Raw genomic sequence first — 13,944 nt, 5'->3', positions numbered from 1 at the left:
GCAGTAAAACAGGAGCAGGCCACGTGCCCCAGCTTGTCAGGGAGGGCTCACTTCCTCGAGTGCTTCCCCCCAGCCAGAGGCAGAAGGGAGCCTCCCCACCCATGAAGGTGCACTGGGTGGCAAAGCAGAAAGCATGGCCAGTTGGTGCAGGAGATTTCCTGTCCTGGCACAGAGACTAGGCACTGGTGCTTCCCCTTCCCAGTGCTCCTCTGCTCCAGCCCTGCACCCAGGCAAACAGAACTCATGGGCTTGCTTGGGCTGAAATGCAACTGACATCGTGGATGCCGTCCCTAGCCAGCCAGACTGTGAATCCACCCATCCCTTCCTTGTTCCCTGCGCTTCCCGAGGGTCTTGCCTGGAGGCTTCGCTCTGCTCTGGCCGTGGCTTGCCTGCCTTCCTGCTTGCCCACCCCACGGGTGAGGGGGGTTTGGGAAGGAGAGGGACTTCAGCAAGGTATAATGCCATAGAGTTAAGGTTTGCCAGGCCCAGGTTGGGAAATTTCTGGTGATGTGGGGGGTGGAACATGGAGAGGGCAGGATTTGGGAAAGGGAGGGACCACAGAAGGGTATAATGTCATGGAGTCCACCCTCCAAAGCAGCCATTTTTCCAAGGAAACTGATCTCTATGTCCTGGAGATCAGTTGTAATTCTGGGGGATCTTCAGCCACCACCTGGAGGCTGGCAACCTTATGAGGAGAGCCTGCGTTGCATCCACAGGAGGCCACCCACGCTGCCTGCCACGCTGATGAGGTGGCTGGCTCACTGGGTGCTGAGCTGGACCTCCTTCAGCAGCTGCTGGCCAAGAAGCACACCAAGTTGTTGTTGGTGGCATGGGCGGCTGCTCCAGAGGGCTGCCAGGTAAGGGGCAGGGAGGTGAGTGGGCCTGAATCGCAGGAGTACTGTCGGGGTGGCCACAGCCTGCATGATGATGTCACTTCCCAGAAGTGACATCATTGTGCAGTCCTGGGAGCTCGCATGCACATGTGTGGTGCCAGGGGTGCCACCTCCTGCAGGGAGTTTCCCCAGGTGCTGGCAACCCATGCTATGCATGTTCTACCACCTCTTTTCGCAGAAAAAAAGCCCTGTGTGACTCAGCAGAAAGCATCTTCACATGTTCTCTAGTCTAGTCGCACTGCAATTTCTTAGCCCTCCTTTCCTTCTTCACTATGTTCATGAATGACATTGGAAGCTTCATGGCCTGGGCTGGAAGCTCTGATATGAACCAGATGCAGCTGATGTTTGTTCTTCTCATGCTTCTCCCCCCTGTCCCAAGTAGCATCTTAAATTTTGGAACTGGGTAAACATGGGGAACTGGCTTGGAGGATGAATGATTGACATGGCAACTTAGCGAGTTTGTCTAGCTGAGCACCTGTGCCTGTCAGTGTGTCTCAGTGACATGCTGGGGTCAGCCCACCAACTCAGCAGGGCAGTATGGGAGACAGGAAGAAGAACTGTGTTTGCTGCAGTTCAACGGGGGCCAGAAGCTCCACTGACCATGCTGAGAGTCCTCCAGCTGAGACTGAGCCAACTCTGGCAGCGCAGGTACCATGACAGCTTTCTCTTCTCTTGTTAGCAATGTTGCAGCCCTGGCTTTCTACCCCACTGCTATTATGTAGTTATTCCCTTTTAGAGGGCCAGTGCTTTTCCCATCTTCATCCCTAGAGCAGCCTCTGTTTTGCCTTCAGGCTGCAATCTGTGATGCTGCGGCCGATTCCAGATGGCCAGAAATTGCGGTTTTTCTGCAGAAATAATCGCTTACCGGCCACGCGTTCACTTTCGTCTCCATCCGCTTTGTCTCGCAGCGTGCCGTGCCGTCCCACTTCCGGATGTTCGCACGGCCAACTGAGGTACCTGGGATTGGTTGTTTCCTCCCCGTCACAGTTGACGTCGGGGGCCTTCATTGGTTCACATTTCGGGTTTTTAAAAAAAAATTTTTTACGTGTTTTGCGCAAATGCGCAAACGTGCAGGTATGCGAATATGCAGCATTGACTTTTGTGCGCTTTTGTGCGTTTGTGCATTTGTGCACATTTGCGCAGTTCGATGTGCGCAAATGTGCGACTGCGCAAATGGCGCCCGTTTTTTTTTTTAAAAATTAAGGGAATATTGTTGCCGGCCGGCCGGCAAAGGAAGGAGGGAAAGGGGAGGGCCTGTCCGCGGCGACGAAGCGTCCAGAAGTGTGCAAACCCGCAATACCGCATTCACACCATCCGCTTATAGAGCACAACTGAACACCATGGGCCGCAGGTAAGCCGGGACGAGAAATTGCGGGTTTTTACGAGTGAGGTTGCTGAAAAAGCGAAAGCACTCGCTCTATTTGTGCCCGTCTGGAATCGGGCCAGCTTGAGGGAACAGTCCCCCATGGGCCAGAGGAGCCTTGCTGCAGCCTAATCTCTTATTACCCCACAGGCTCTGATGCTTGCAGGCCCTTGTTATGCATACCCCAGTGCTTAGCTTTCAAAAGTTCCTTGATTGCATCTGACTGCTCAGACCTGCGGGGGCAACAGAGGGGGCTAGGAAGGAGTGTAAGGGGGGAAAGTGAGTTCAGAGCTGTGGTGGGATCCTTTGGGCAGGGGAGGAGAACTATGTGTAAGAGAGGAACAGGCAAAAGACAGGGGTTGGATTGTGCAGAGGTATCACATGTAGATGGGTCAGAGGAGCTCTCTCAGCCCCACCCACCTAACAAGGTGATTGTTATGAGGATAATAATAACATACTTTGTAAACTGCTCTGAGTTGGTGTTAAGTTGTCCTGAAGGGCGGTATATAAACTGAATGTGGTGGTGGTGGTGGTGGTACAGCCTTGTAACTACTCTCCATGGGGTGTGTGACTGTGTCGCAAGGTTAGTGTTATATGTGAGTATTGCAAAATGGGGGCCATCTGCATGAGGCCTGCAGAGGGGTGAGCATAAGTTGTCTCTCTCCTGGCACGACACAGCAGCAATCCTAGCTAGACACGCCTCACAGAGCCTCTTTCCTTGTGCACACACTTGCTCCGGTGGCCTCACACATCACTTGGCTCTCAAACTCTCCTCACCTCTGTGACACACACACGCAGGCACACACTCTCTGGAATGTGTCCTTGGCTGAAGCACAGCTTGGCAATGAGGGGAGTAAAATGTATCTGGAGGCCGCCGGGCTTGTGCTGGGCCAGGCTGCAGCTCCTGCTTTTCATACTAATAACTCTCCCCTGGCTAGTAGAGGGACTGTGGAGATTGCCCACCCACCACATCTCCTGCTCCCTACCAGGTCTGAGCCCCTCCCCACCCTGGAATTTTATTGTGAATCACAGCTGCTGAGGGCTTAGGTAGCACAGATCCGTCCTGCACCTTTGGGGTACAAACTGTGCAGATAATTTCCTTGCTCCAGTTGCATATATAATGTGTTCCCTGTTTCTCAGCGCTGGCTGGCTGACAGGGAGAGCATGAAATATGAATAGAAGAGTTCTTTGTGCGGCAGGGAATCCCAGAAGATGTGCTGGGTGGATTGATGCCAGATTCCAGCAGTGCCCACTCCCAGCTAGCGATCGTACTGAGTCTGGAGGCTGTGCCCCCTACCCATGTCCCTACCACCCTCCCATGGGAATGCAGGGAGTTTCTCTTTGATTTCCACGCTGCTGTCTGGATGCTTCAAGCATCAGAGAAGGCAGCCCTCTATTGGTCTCCTGCAGGCCTGACAGGGGATGGAATAGGTACAGCACAGGAACTGGGGCAACACAAGACAGATCAGGCATGAAAGACTGCATGGGTCTTGTCACAGGACTGGGATGATGGCGCATGAGATTTGGAGACAGCACAGGAAATACATAGACAGACACTGTCAGTTTCACATGATCATGTCAGGATCCTATAAAATGGCTCTTTATTATATCAAAGTACATGGAAGAAGCCTCTAAGCACAATATTTTTGAAGTGCAAATGCAAATCTTGCTGCCCACCTGTTACATGTTTTTCTATTCCAATACACCCAGAATTTCTGAACGCATGTGCAGCATTAGTCTCTGTGTCTAGATGATGTGTTTCTTGGATCTTTGTCAAAATTTTCTTTGGCCTCCTACACATAACTACTTTCTGGTGGTTATGTTAATATTAGTGGCGTACTACCAATATTGGCAACTCTTGTTGGGAATATGTACACAGGCAGGCATCACAGTAGCTGGTGGGAGCAGCAGCAGCAGCAGCTATAGAGTACTGTTTTGAATGAGAGCATATTCTCAACTGGTGAGAGTTAATAGATACACAGTAAAAAAACAGCCATGATTACACCACTGCTGGTGTGAACTTATGTAAGGGACAATGTTAATGATTAGCATGTCTGTATCACTTGGTGTATGTGCCACTGGTGCTAATCTTACCGCTGTGAATTGGGTGAACTTCTTTCATTTACTTCTTCAATATTTCCTCAGATCTATTTCTCTGGCAATCCATGCCTGAGTAATAAAATATGCATATAATTTTTGCAGGGTGTAACGAGACCTCCTATAAGACACAGTTTACCTATCAGGGCAGTTCTGCATTCACTGTGCCCCTGTCATGCCTTGTTCATTATCTGCAACCAGCCAGTCCCTCAATAGAGACCCCCCTCTTGTCTTCCTTTACTGTATCCAGCAGTCCATCTTTGCCTGGACCCACGATTATGGCTCCACTTCTGCTTCCACTGAGAGCAGCAAGGCACCAGGCACCTAAGATAGGACCAAGCTGTTGGATGCCCTAAATTATTGAATCAGGTTATTTTTATATAGAAGGATAAGGCTGTGAAGATGCAGCCTGCTTGGCATGTTAGCAATTCACTGAGTATGGAGACATCCTGATATGGGAGGGAAAGCTACCCTGGCTGCTGAGGAGAAGTGTCTCCATTTCTTGCTCCACTGGTGCAGGTGCTGTCACCTTTTCTTCCTTCATTCTGATGAAAGGAGTTCTGGTTCTCGAAAGCTCATACCCTGGAAATGTAGCTGGTCTTTAAGGTGCTACTGCTCTGCACCCAAATCTTGCTCTTCTGCAAGTTCTGCTATAGACCAACATGTCTACCCAGCTGCAACTTCCTTCATTCTGTTTGCTATAATTTGCCTATTAATTGCCAAAGCTCCTCTATCTTGGTTGTTAAAGTTTGCAATCAGTGCAGGTTCTAAGCACGATTGAACGGCTTTGGAATATATACCACAAACATAATAAGCCTGGCAGGTTGAAAGCTTAACATTTGGTCTCATCAGGCCTGACTTCTCAAACAATGTTTGTCATTTTGTTGAAAGGAATCTGAACATTAATCTACAGTATGGCATGTATAGTATCTGGGAAATGTTTTTTTTAATGAAAGTGCAGTCTTTAAAATCTTAGTCACAATAAATACACACAATATATACTCACAAAAATTAAAGCTGAAGACCGCTAAGGAACAAAAGAGTTGAGCAAGATAATAATAGATCCTTTGGATTTTTGTAGTTCACATTAAGCTTTGGACCAGTTAATATTTATGTCAGAAAGAGGAATAATTTGGCTATGTTGTTTCATTTATTAGTAATAGCTTGTGAATTTTGGTCTTTCATTGGTCTGTCTATTTCAAAATCTGCTTATTATGTTAGTCCTTGCCACAGCTGTGGGATAGAGGGTTCAATGTCTGAAACGTGTGAAGCTTCTTTGTACCAGATCTAGTGACACAAGTAACAAAATATATCCTAGGATATCCCTAAATTACCTGGATCAGGTCCACTCTAAAAGAAGAAGCTGCTTTTGTTGTGGAGTGTGCAATTCTACCAAATGTCTATTGAATCCATTAATGCTGGTGCTCCATGGCACCACTCTTTGGGCCAGGAACTCTACGGGTGGGACACCAGGGAGAGATGTAGGCAGATTATCTCAGGCCTAGATTATCTAAAGTAGAGTCTGCCTGGCCCGCATGAGGTCTCTTAATGAACTACTTTGAGGCTAATTTTTTAAAAATGGTTCTGATCCTGTCCATCCCATCATGTGAGCTCTGATCTACAGGGAAATATTCTATTTGCATGGATGGCACTCCCACCAGGACTTAGTTATTGCTTCCTGGAGCTGCTTTTATCAGATTCCCTCACCTCTCTTGGGACTAAGTGAATTGTTCAAAATCAAGCAGGGACCAATTGCATCCAACACCAAGGTCTGTTCCAGTTTCAAGAGGTAACAACTGCATTCCCTTTCCATGAATCATGCTCTGCCTTGAGTCTTTTTGCCTGCATGTGGATGATCTCAAAAATATGTATCAGAGGAGAAGGCAAAACTTGCTTCAGAATGTCCTGCAAAGGTCATGCATCTGAAAGTATCTCTCAGGTACAAAGGTACCCTTAGAAATAGGTCTCTGGAAACTTCCTTCCATGTACACCTGGTGTCTTTCTAGAAAGGTCACCTTATATCTCCAGCAGCTTCTGCTATTACCTGGCTCAGCTGTTGTGTCGCCCTTCATCCTAATGATCCAATCAGAGATGGCCCCTCCCAAACCTCTCCTTTGAGTGCAGCTGACAGGCGCCTAGCCAAGCTGCTTGTTCTTTCTATTACTTTGAAGAGGGTTTGAGTGGGCAGTTGATGACAGCCCAACCACAATGGGCTTAATAAACTGGGACAGCAGCTGCAGGTGGTGATGAAAGCTGAAAGGGGAGGGGAGTGTGAGCACAATGTGGCATACGCCTTCTCCTTCTTGGCCTTTATTACACTTAGGAGTCAGCAGAAGGCTGGATGTGACAGACAAGGAAGTGTGGAGAATATGGAAGTCCTTTAAAGCCAGATGTTCCTAGGAGCCAGGGTACGCAAACACCCTTACATCAACCAGGATGGGCCTAAAATATTTTTAAACAAGTAAGCCCATCTCTTAGACTTCGTGTCCCCTCCCATGAGACTAGATGCTCACAGCTTTCTAGTTTACTACAGATCAATGCTCATTTGGCACATGTTTCATTGTCTACCTGCAGTAAAATGCAAAATATAAAGACTTTAATGCCAAAGTGAGAGGCAAGAACATGGACAATGACTGTAAAGAATGTAAAAAATGGCAACCTCTACATGGGGCCTGGAATTCTCTCAGAATTGCAAGTGATCTCCAGACTACAAAGCTCAGGCCCCCTTGAGGAAGTGGCAACTTGAGAGTGGGGACTCAATGGCATCGCTTCCTGCTGAGCTCCCTCCCCATGCCTTAACTCCACCGCCTCCAGGAACTGTCCACAAATTTCCAGTTTTCTTTGAGCAGGGAATGGAGGAATATTCAACCACATGATCCCTCACCTGCAGTCTGAACTGGCACTATCCAAATTAAGCTTGCCAACCCCCAGCTGGGGCCTGATGATTTCCCAGAATTACAACTGAACTCCAGAAGACAAGATCAGTTCTCCTGGAGAAAAAGGAGTCTTTGGAGGTTGGACTCTGTGGCATTTTACCAGCTGAGTCCCTCCCCTCCCCATGCTCCACCCCCAACACCAGGCCTGGGAATTTGATCTCATTATTATGAACTGGTTTCTCCAGCCATGTCTCATACAAATCAACCTATTCTGTTAGTCAGAATACAAGCATAAATAACACTTTCCTTTTTTGGAAGTATGATCTTCCTTTAATTATCTTAATGGCAGAAGATTGTCTACACCTCTCAATGATTCTTGACACAGAAAATTTTAACTGTCCAAATTAATAGGTTTGTTCCTCAAAGGCAAATTGCTGTCCAAACTTCCTTGTGAGTTGGGAATCATTATAGACAAACACTGAGAAATATGCGTCCCGAGCATTCATGTCTGTTCCCATTGTTAAACCTGCTTAAGGACATCTGTTGCTAATGGCAATGAAGTTGATTATGTTAAACTAACCCATGGGTCCTTTGCTTGCAATGATTGGCCAGAACTTATGAATATGTGGGTCACTGTCTCCACCCTCTACTTATTTCTTTTATGAAACCTGCTAAAGGAATGGCTCTTGTCTTTTGGGATATATTGCAAGTGCTCCAAGGTTTTGGGCATCTGTGCTATGTTTGGGGAAATTGGTTTTTAATCTCTGTGGAGAGATTGTGTATATGCTACCCACATTGACTTGCATCTGCATTCTAGCTATACTCAAGAGTCCTGTAGCTTGCTTTTTGTTGTCTACTTTAGAACAAAGTTCAACACATGAATACATTGATAGTTATATAAAGTAAATACACTCAAAATGAATATTATACCTGAAATTATAGATGTTATGCATGCAATCTATTTTATATACCTTGTAGATATATTCATAAAATTAATACTTTGTTTCAGAAATTTATGTGGGGTCCAATACCTCCCAAGATTTCTTTAAAGAGGATGCATCGTTCAATTAATGAAGGAGGATTTGGTCTTCAGAATCTTAATGCTTATCACCAGGCATATTTGTTAGTGTGTACAAATTATTGGGATCTCTTCCCTCACTTGGAGTATCCATCTTGGGCTCTTTTGGAGTCCTCTCTTTTGGAGCCACTTTTTAAGTGAAGTGCATTAGGGTCTACTGCTAAAATGGATTTTTTTTTACTCCCAACAATTTCTGCAGTTTGACACATAATATCACAACAATATCAATTTGATCCCTTCTCACATGTTAAACTAACATTATGGTCAAATCCAGATTTAAAAATTGGGAAGAAATCTTTCTTATGGAAGGCTTGGACAAATTAGGGAATTCTTACTTTAGATCAATTGATTGGTAATGATGATGATTTCTTGTCATTTTTCCAACTGAGATCTAAATATGATTTGTCAGCTTCTGCTGAATGGCAATATTTACAACTGCAACATTTATTGGTGTCCAAATATGGTCCAGCAGCTTTAAGGCTTCAGAATCTCTCCCATTTTTGGAGATTCTTATCGAATCAATACAGAAAGTGAACTCACAATATCTGTATATAAATGTTTGCAGTTGGTTAATAAATATGATACACAGAGACTTAGAGATGAATGGAATAACGATCTGGAGCACTCAATTTTGCTAAAGCAATGGGATAAGTCATTTCCCTTTTGCTATTATGGATTTTAAGTTGTGACTTGGGGCCAAGCTACAAGTGACGAATGACACTTGAACGGCAAGTGGATCGAGTGGAGAGCAAGTGGAGGGCAAGTGAACAGGGAGAAATACACTTGCCGTTCAAGTGTCATTCGTCACTTGTAGCTTGGCCCTTGTTCAGCAAAAAAATATGTTTAGGGTAGAGATGGGCACGATGCGCATTACGAACGAAAAAAAACCATGATAATGGCGATCGTGCGATTGTGACCTGGCGGATCGTGATCGTCCATGGCCAATGATCCAGCGGTTGGGAGAGGCCTGGATTGGGGTGTTCAGGCTCAGATCGGGGATCCAGACACTCAGGAGCCAGCAATCTATTCCCCTGGCAACAGAGCCAGGGGAATGCCTGAGCTCTGTTTGCCCTTCTTCTGTTGCCCTGGAAACCCGAATGGAAGCCCAGCTTTCCTTGATCAGCAGGGCTTCCTTCCAACCACGGAGCAGCAAAGCAGTCACAAGTTCAGAGAAGACACCCAGGGGAGGGAGGGGGAAGGGGGTGTTCTGTAGCCATGGGCACTCCAATCTCATCCCTGCAAACCCTGATAGGCAGCTCTGATGGCTCTGTGTTTCCCCGGGCCTGGTAGGCGGGCACATGGGGGGTGCCGCTGGCGAGCGGCCAGGCCCCTGCCCCCTGAAGGGAGGCAGCTCGTCGCCACCTCTCCGTGCCCGCCAGATCCGGCCGCTGCCGCCACCACCCACCTTCCCACATAGCCGGGAATACCAGCGTGCCCCGCTTTGGCCTCCACGATCCACGATCTACGATCCATGGCTCAGGAACGGGAGATGCTCGGTGTGGGTCATTAATTCGGGATTGTCACCGGCACCGATCCACGATCAGCTGGATCGTTAATTTTTTTTGGATCGTGCCCATCTCTAGTTTAGGGTATACGGGACACCACAGTGTCTTTTTACTAAAGGTTTAAGCACAGTGTCTAACTGCTGGTGGTGTAATTCACAAAATGCATCTTTTAAGCATATGCTTTGGACATGTTTAATCATTCTGCCCTTTTAGGGGGAAGTTATTGGTCATATTAATTTTGTGTTAGAAAACTCATTTATTTTTGAGGCTGTTAATGCATTGTTAAGCTACTTGCCTGTCTCTTGGAATCTAACCGATGGTCAACAGAAATGGATTCTCCGTGCCCTTACAGTTGCTAAAAGACTTGTACTTCAACACTGGAAAGACAAAACCCACTTCCTGTAAATCACTGGATTGAAGACCTTATAAACGTAACAGAATTTGAACTTATCACATATAGATGGCAATTGCGTATTTGGAAATCTTTTATAGATACCTATATATAGATTTGCTAATAGTGTTTTTAGCAGCACTGTTTTCTTTTTTGTCTCTCCTATTTGCTTTTTAATTTTTTTCTGTTTTGCACTAGTAATGTTTTAAAATCAATATATGTAATTTTCAGCATTGTTCCATCTGTGGATACTTAAATCTGGAGACTGGGGCTATGAGCAGACAAGACAAATCTCTCTACAAACCTGAGAAAAGCTCCAGGTTTGCAGAAAAATCGGAAATCTTTTTTAAAAATAGGAAGGGCTAACTGCCCCCCCCCCGTTAAAATAGTGCCTGTGGCTTTAAGAAATGGAAGCTCTCAGTGGCTTATGCTAAGCAACCGTTACAGTATTGGCAGTCTTCAAATCTCTGTTTCTGTCAGGAAAGGGCAGGGAGAAGGATCAGGGAGTCCTTTCCAAGGTTGTGGCCTTTGAGGGAGGACTTACTGGAGCCAGGCCTGGAAGCAAGCACTGGGAACGTGCTATTACCTGATTTGGATGACTCACCCAGGCATCGCTGCTTGCTGCTGTTCAACAGCAGCTTTCCTGAAAAAGCCCTGAAGTATAGTGGTTACAGTTGCAGACTAGGATCTGGGAGATCCAGGTTTAAATCCCCAGTCTGCCTTGGAAGATCAGTGGGCAACTTTAGGCCAGTTACCCATTTTCAGATCCTCAGTATGGTGCTGCTTTACTTCCAGATCACTTTCATTCTACTTTCTTTTTCAAATGCCCTTATCCTCTGTCTACCTTCACATTGTTAATACTTCCCACTTTTCCACTGTTTTCCTTCATTTCCACATTCCTTCCTTCCTCTTTCTTTGCCCTTCTTTTTTTGTCTGTAACCACTAACTCATTCCACTTCTTCATACTAAAGGCAATGGGAGAATACAGCGGTTGCAGTGGTGGTGCTGGGATGGGAGTGGGGAGAAGAAAAGCCCAGGCAGTAAAGAATAACCGGGTGACTGAGTTCACAACTTGGCTCTTTTAATCTTAATTTTAGACATATGCTTGCTAAAAAACTGCTTTGCCACAACAATAGTTCCATTGCCAGCAGAAATGAAGTGAAGAAAGAGGGACCCTCACTATAATGTGAGAGTAACTATGGAAAGAGCCTGAAGAGATGAGAATGGAGGATTTATGTTCCTGCAGTCTTAATGAAGGAAACCCACTCTACCCTCCTGGCACCTTTCACATGCAGAGTAGAGTCTCAAATGTAGACCAGATAAAATCTGCTGACTTCAACTTACTAGAGTCTTCAGTCTGGAAAAGGCTTACGGGTGGTAACAACGACCATCCACTACAATTTATTTCAATTCAAATATTAGCAAGCTTAGGCAATCACTTTGTGACTTGGAAATTTTCTTGGCTTGCTACAGAAATAAAAAAAAGTTCATCCCCCCTGCTACTCCCGAATGTTTGTTTAATTTCATTCAATATATATTGCAGCACTCTGGCAGCCATTTGGTGATGGCACCCACTGCCCTTTCTCAAAATTCCAAAAGTGCCTGCAGGCTTAGGGCTGCCAGGTCCTCTTACCCTCCCAGTGGGAGGTGAGAGGGACCTGGCACTTATCTGTAGTGCTTCCAAACATGCATCCAAAGCATGTACATGCTCCCAGCACAGCGCAATGATGACACTCCCAGGAAGTGACGTTGTTGCGCTGCCCTGGGAGTATGCCCAGGAGGCCCATTCCTGCATCCCCCCCCCCCAGCCAGGTGAGTGGTGGCAGAGGGTGGAGGGTGGGAGCTAGGGATCCCCCGCTACCATCAGGGGACTGGTAACCCTACATGAGGCCCGTTCCCACACCTCTCCCCCTGTCAGCCAAGTGAGTGTTGGGGGAGGAGGAAGCTGGGAGTGGAAGATCCCCTGCTCCCACTGGGGGACCAGCTACTCTATTGAGGACCTAGGACAGGTGGGTTTGAAGCTGAGCCGCAGGCAGAATAGTAACTCTCAGCCACCATATTCTAGTTCATGACACTATCACGTTTCTGTGCATGCATAACATGGGGAGGCGATGGAGGCTGTCATCATGGGGAACAAATTTGGGCCTAGGCCCTGACTGAGGGCTCTCCACTGACCAGAGTTGCCTCATCCTGCTGTTTCTCTTCCTCGCTGTGCTACCTTTCCTCCCTGGCACAGGGTGGGTCACTGAGTCACACTCTCATAGGGTGGGAATGCAGCAGCGCTGCTGCTGTCTGCCATATTCACTAGATTTCCCCTTTCCTCAGGCTAGGATAGTGGATGAATAGCCGTGAGGAAAAGGAGCAGCAGCAGCAGCAGCATCCTGTGTGCTTTCTTGCCACTCTTAGTTGCCACCCAGCTGTGGAAGTGGAAGGCGTGGGTGCAGAGAGGCCTTAAAAACATGGAGGTGTTCTAGGAGTGATTGAGCTAAATATTTTCCATAGGATCAAACTCAAATGCCCTTGAATGGCCAGCCTTTTATGGCAGGGTCATATGCTTTCATTAACTGAACCTTCCCCTGGTTCTGCATATCCAAGTGTGTAGAAGAGAGAAAGGGGTGTGCGTGCACACAAGCACTGAATTAAAGTACAACGTGCTCTCTACTGAACTGTACTCTTGACCTTGCCTACATTTCGCTGTGCCATATCCATAGCCATACCACACCTCTCCTTTTCTTTTTGCACTGCAGAGATATATTCATACAAACACAGAGGCAGGTGCCCTGCTCTGCTGATCATACATTGTAGAACAACTTGAGCGGCCATTCTGTTGTTCATGATATGTAGGTACTTTGCATTCCTCCACAACTGTGAATATGGCTATTATTCCCTGGTCACATATCAAGAAAATAGCTAATCTGAACAACAGGGAATTTTGAAGGATTTCTGATTGATAAAAATATCCTCCACGCCAAGGCACATGTGAGTTATTATACCGCTGGAGACATGGCCATTTGCCTAGGCCTCAAGATTGCCAACCACCAGGAGAGGCCTGGAGTTCTCCCAGACTGCACAGATCAGACCCTGGAGAAATGGCAGCTTTGGAGGGTGAACTCTGTGGCATTACATTCCTGCTGAGCAATCTCCCCTCCCCAAACTCTGCCTACCCTGGGGTCTCCCTGCCCCCAAATCCCAAGGAATTCTGCAGTCTGTACCTGCCAATCTGGCTGGGACCAATTCTGTAGCTTGCATAGTGCAAGAGTTAATCTAGCCCTGGTGAGGGACACTATTTTAGGCTCATCTGACTCTTATCTCTAGCCCATCCATGTGATGCTGTTCCCTTTCTTCAGCTCTAGTCTGTGATGTGGCTGCCTTGGCAATAGTAAGCTAGGCAGGAACACCTAGGAAGGAGCACCATCTGTCAGGTGTGGTCCAAGCCAACTTATTGGGTGTAAAGGGAGCAGAATTTTCTAATTCATTGTGGAAGTACTGCCTTCCACTACAGATTAGGGCTACGTTATGTTTTCCTGGGAAATGCATGTAGATCATCAGGTGTGATGGTTACATGTGTGACATTTCATTGTGTGTCCATATACTGGAAAATCACTCTTAATTATTTCTTCCTAGTTCATGTATACGATCATCACATGTGATAAACTGCATGCTATTTTATTGCTTTTGCTATACAGAAAACACTTCTTTGTAAGAAATGCACAACTTATGAAATGGATTTTAAATATGACT

At 46.5% G+C, this 13,944-nt stretch overlaps 1 protein-coding gene across 1 annotated transcript in view; it reads left to right on the top strand.

Annotated features, from left to right (window-relative positions):
- Positions 1–281: 281 nt before the first annotated feature.
- The window catches only part of GOLGA7B (golgin A7 family member B), a 45,266-nt gene continuing 31,603 nt past the window's right edge, over positions 282–13,944 (top strand). Inside the window, exons 1-3 of the mRNA XM_054983909.1 lie at positions 282–416; positions 717–857; positions 1,422–1,541. Coding sequence (XP_054839884.1) covers positions 282–416; positions 717–857; positions 1,422–1,541 — 396 coding nt within the window. The remainder of the gene's footprint in view (positions 417–716; positions 858–1,421; positions 1,542–13,944) is intronic.

This window comes from Eublepharis macularius, chromosome 6 (assembly GCF_028583425.1).
Source record: "Eublepharis macularius isolate TG4126 chromosome 6, MPM_Emac_v1.0, whole genome shotgun sequence".
In the NCBI taxonomy this organism is placed as follows: domain Eukaryota; kingdom Metazoa; phylum Chordata; class Lepidosauria; order Squamata; family Eublepharidae; genus Eublepharis; species Eublepharis macularius.
Note: the sequence above shows the minus strand (reverse complement) of the source record. Positions and strands in the feature narration are given on the sequence as shown.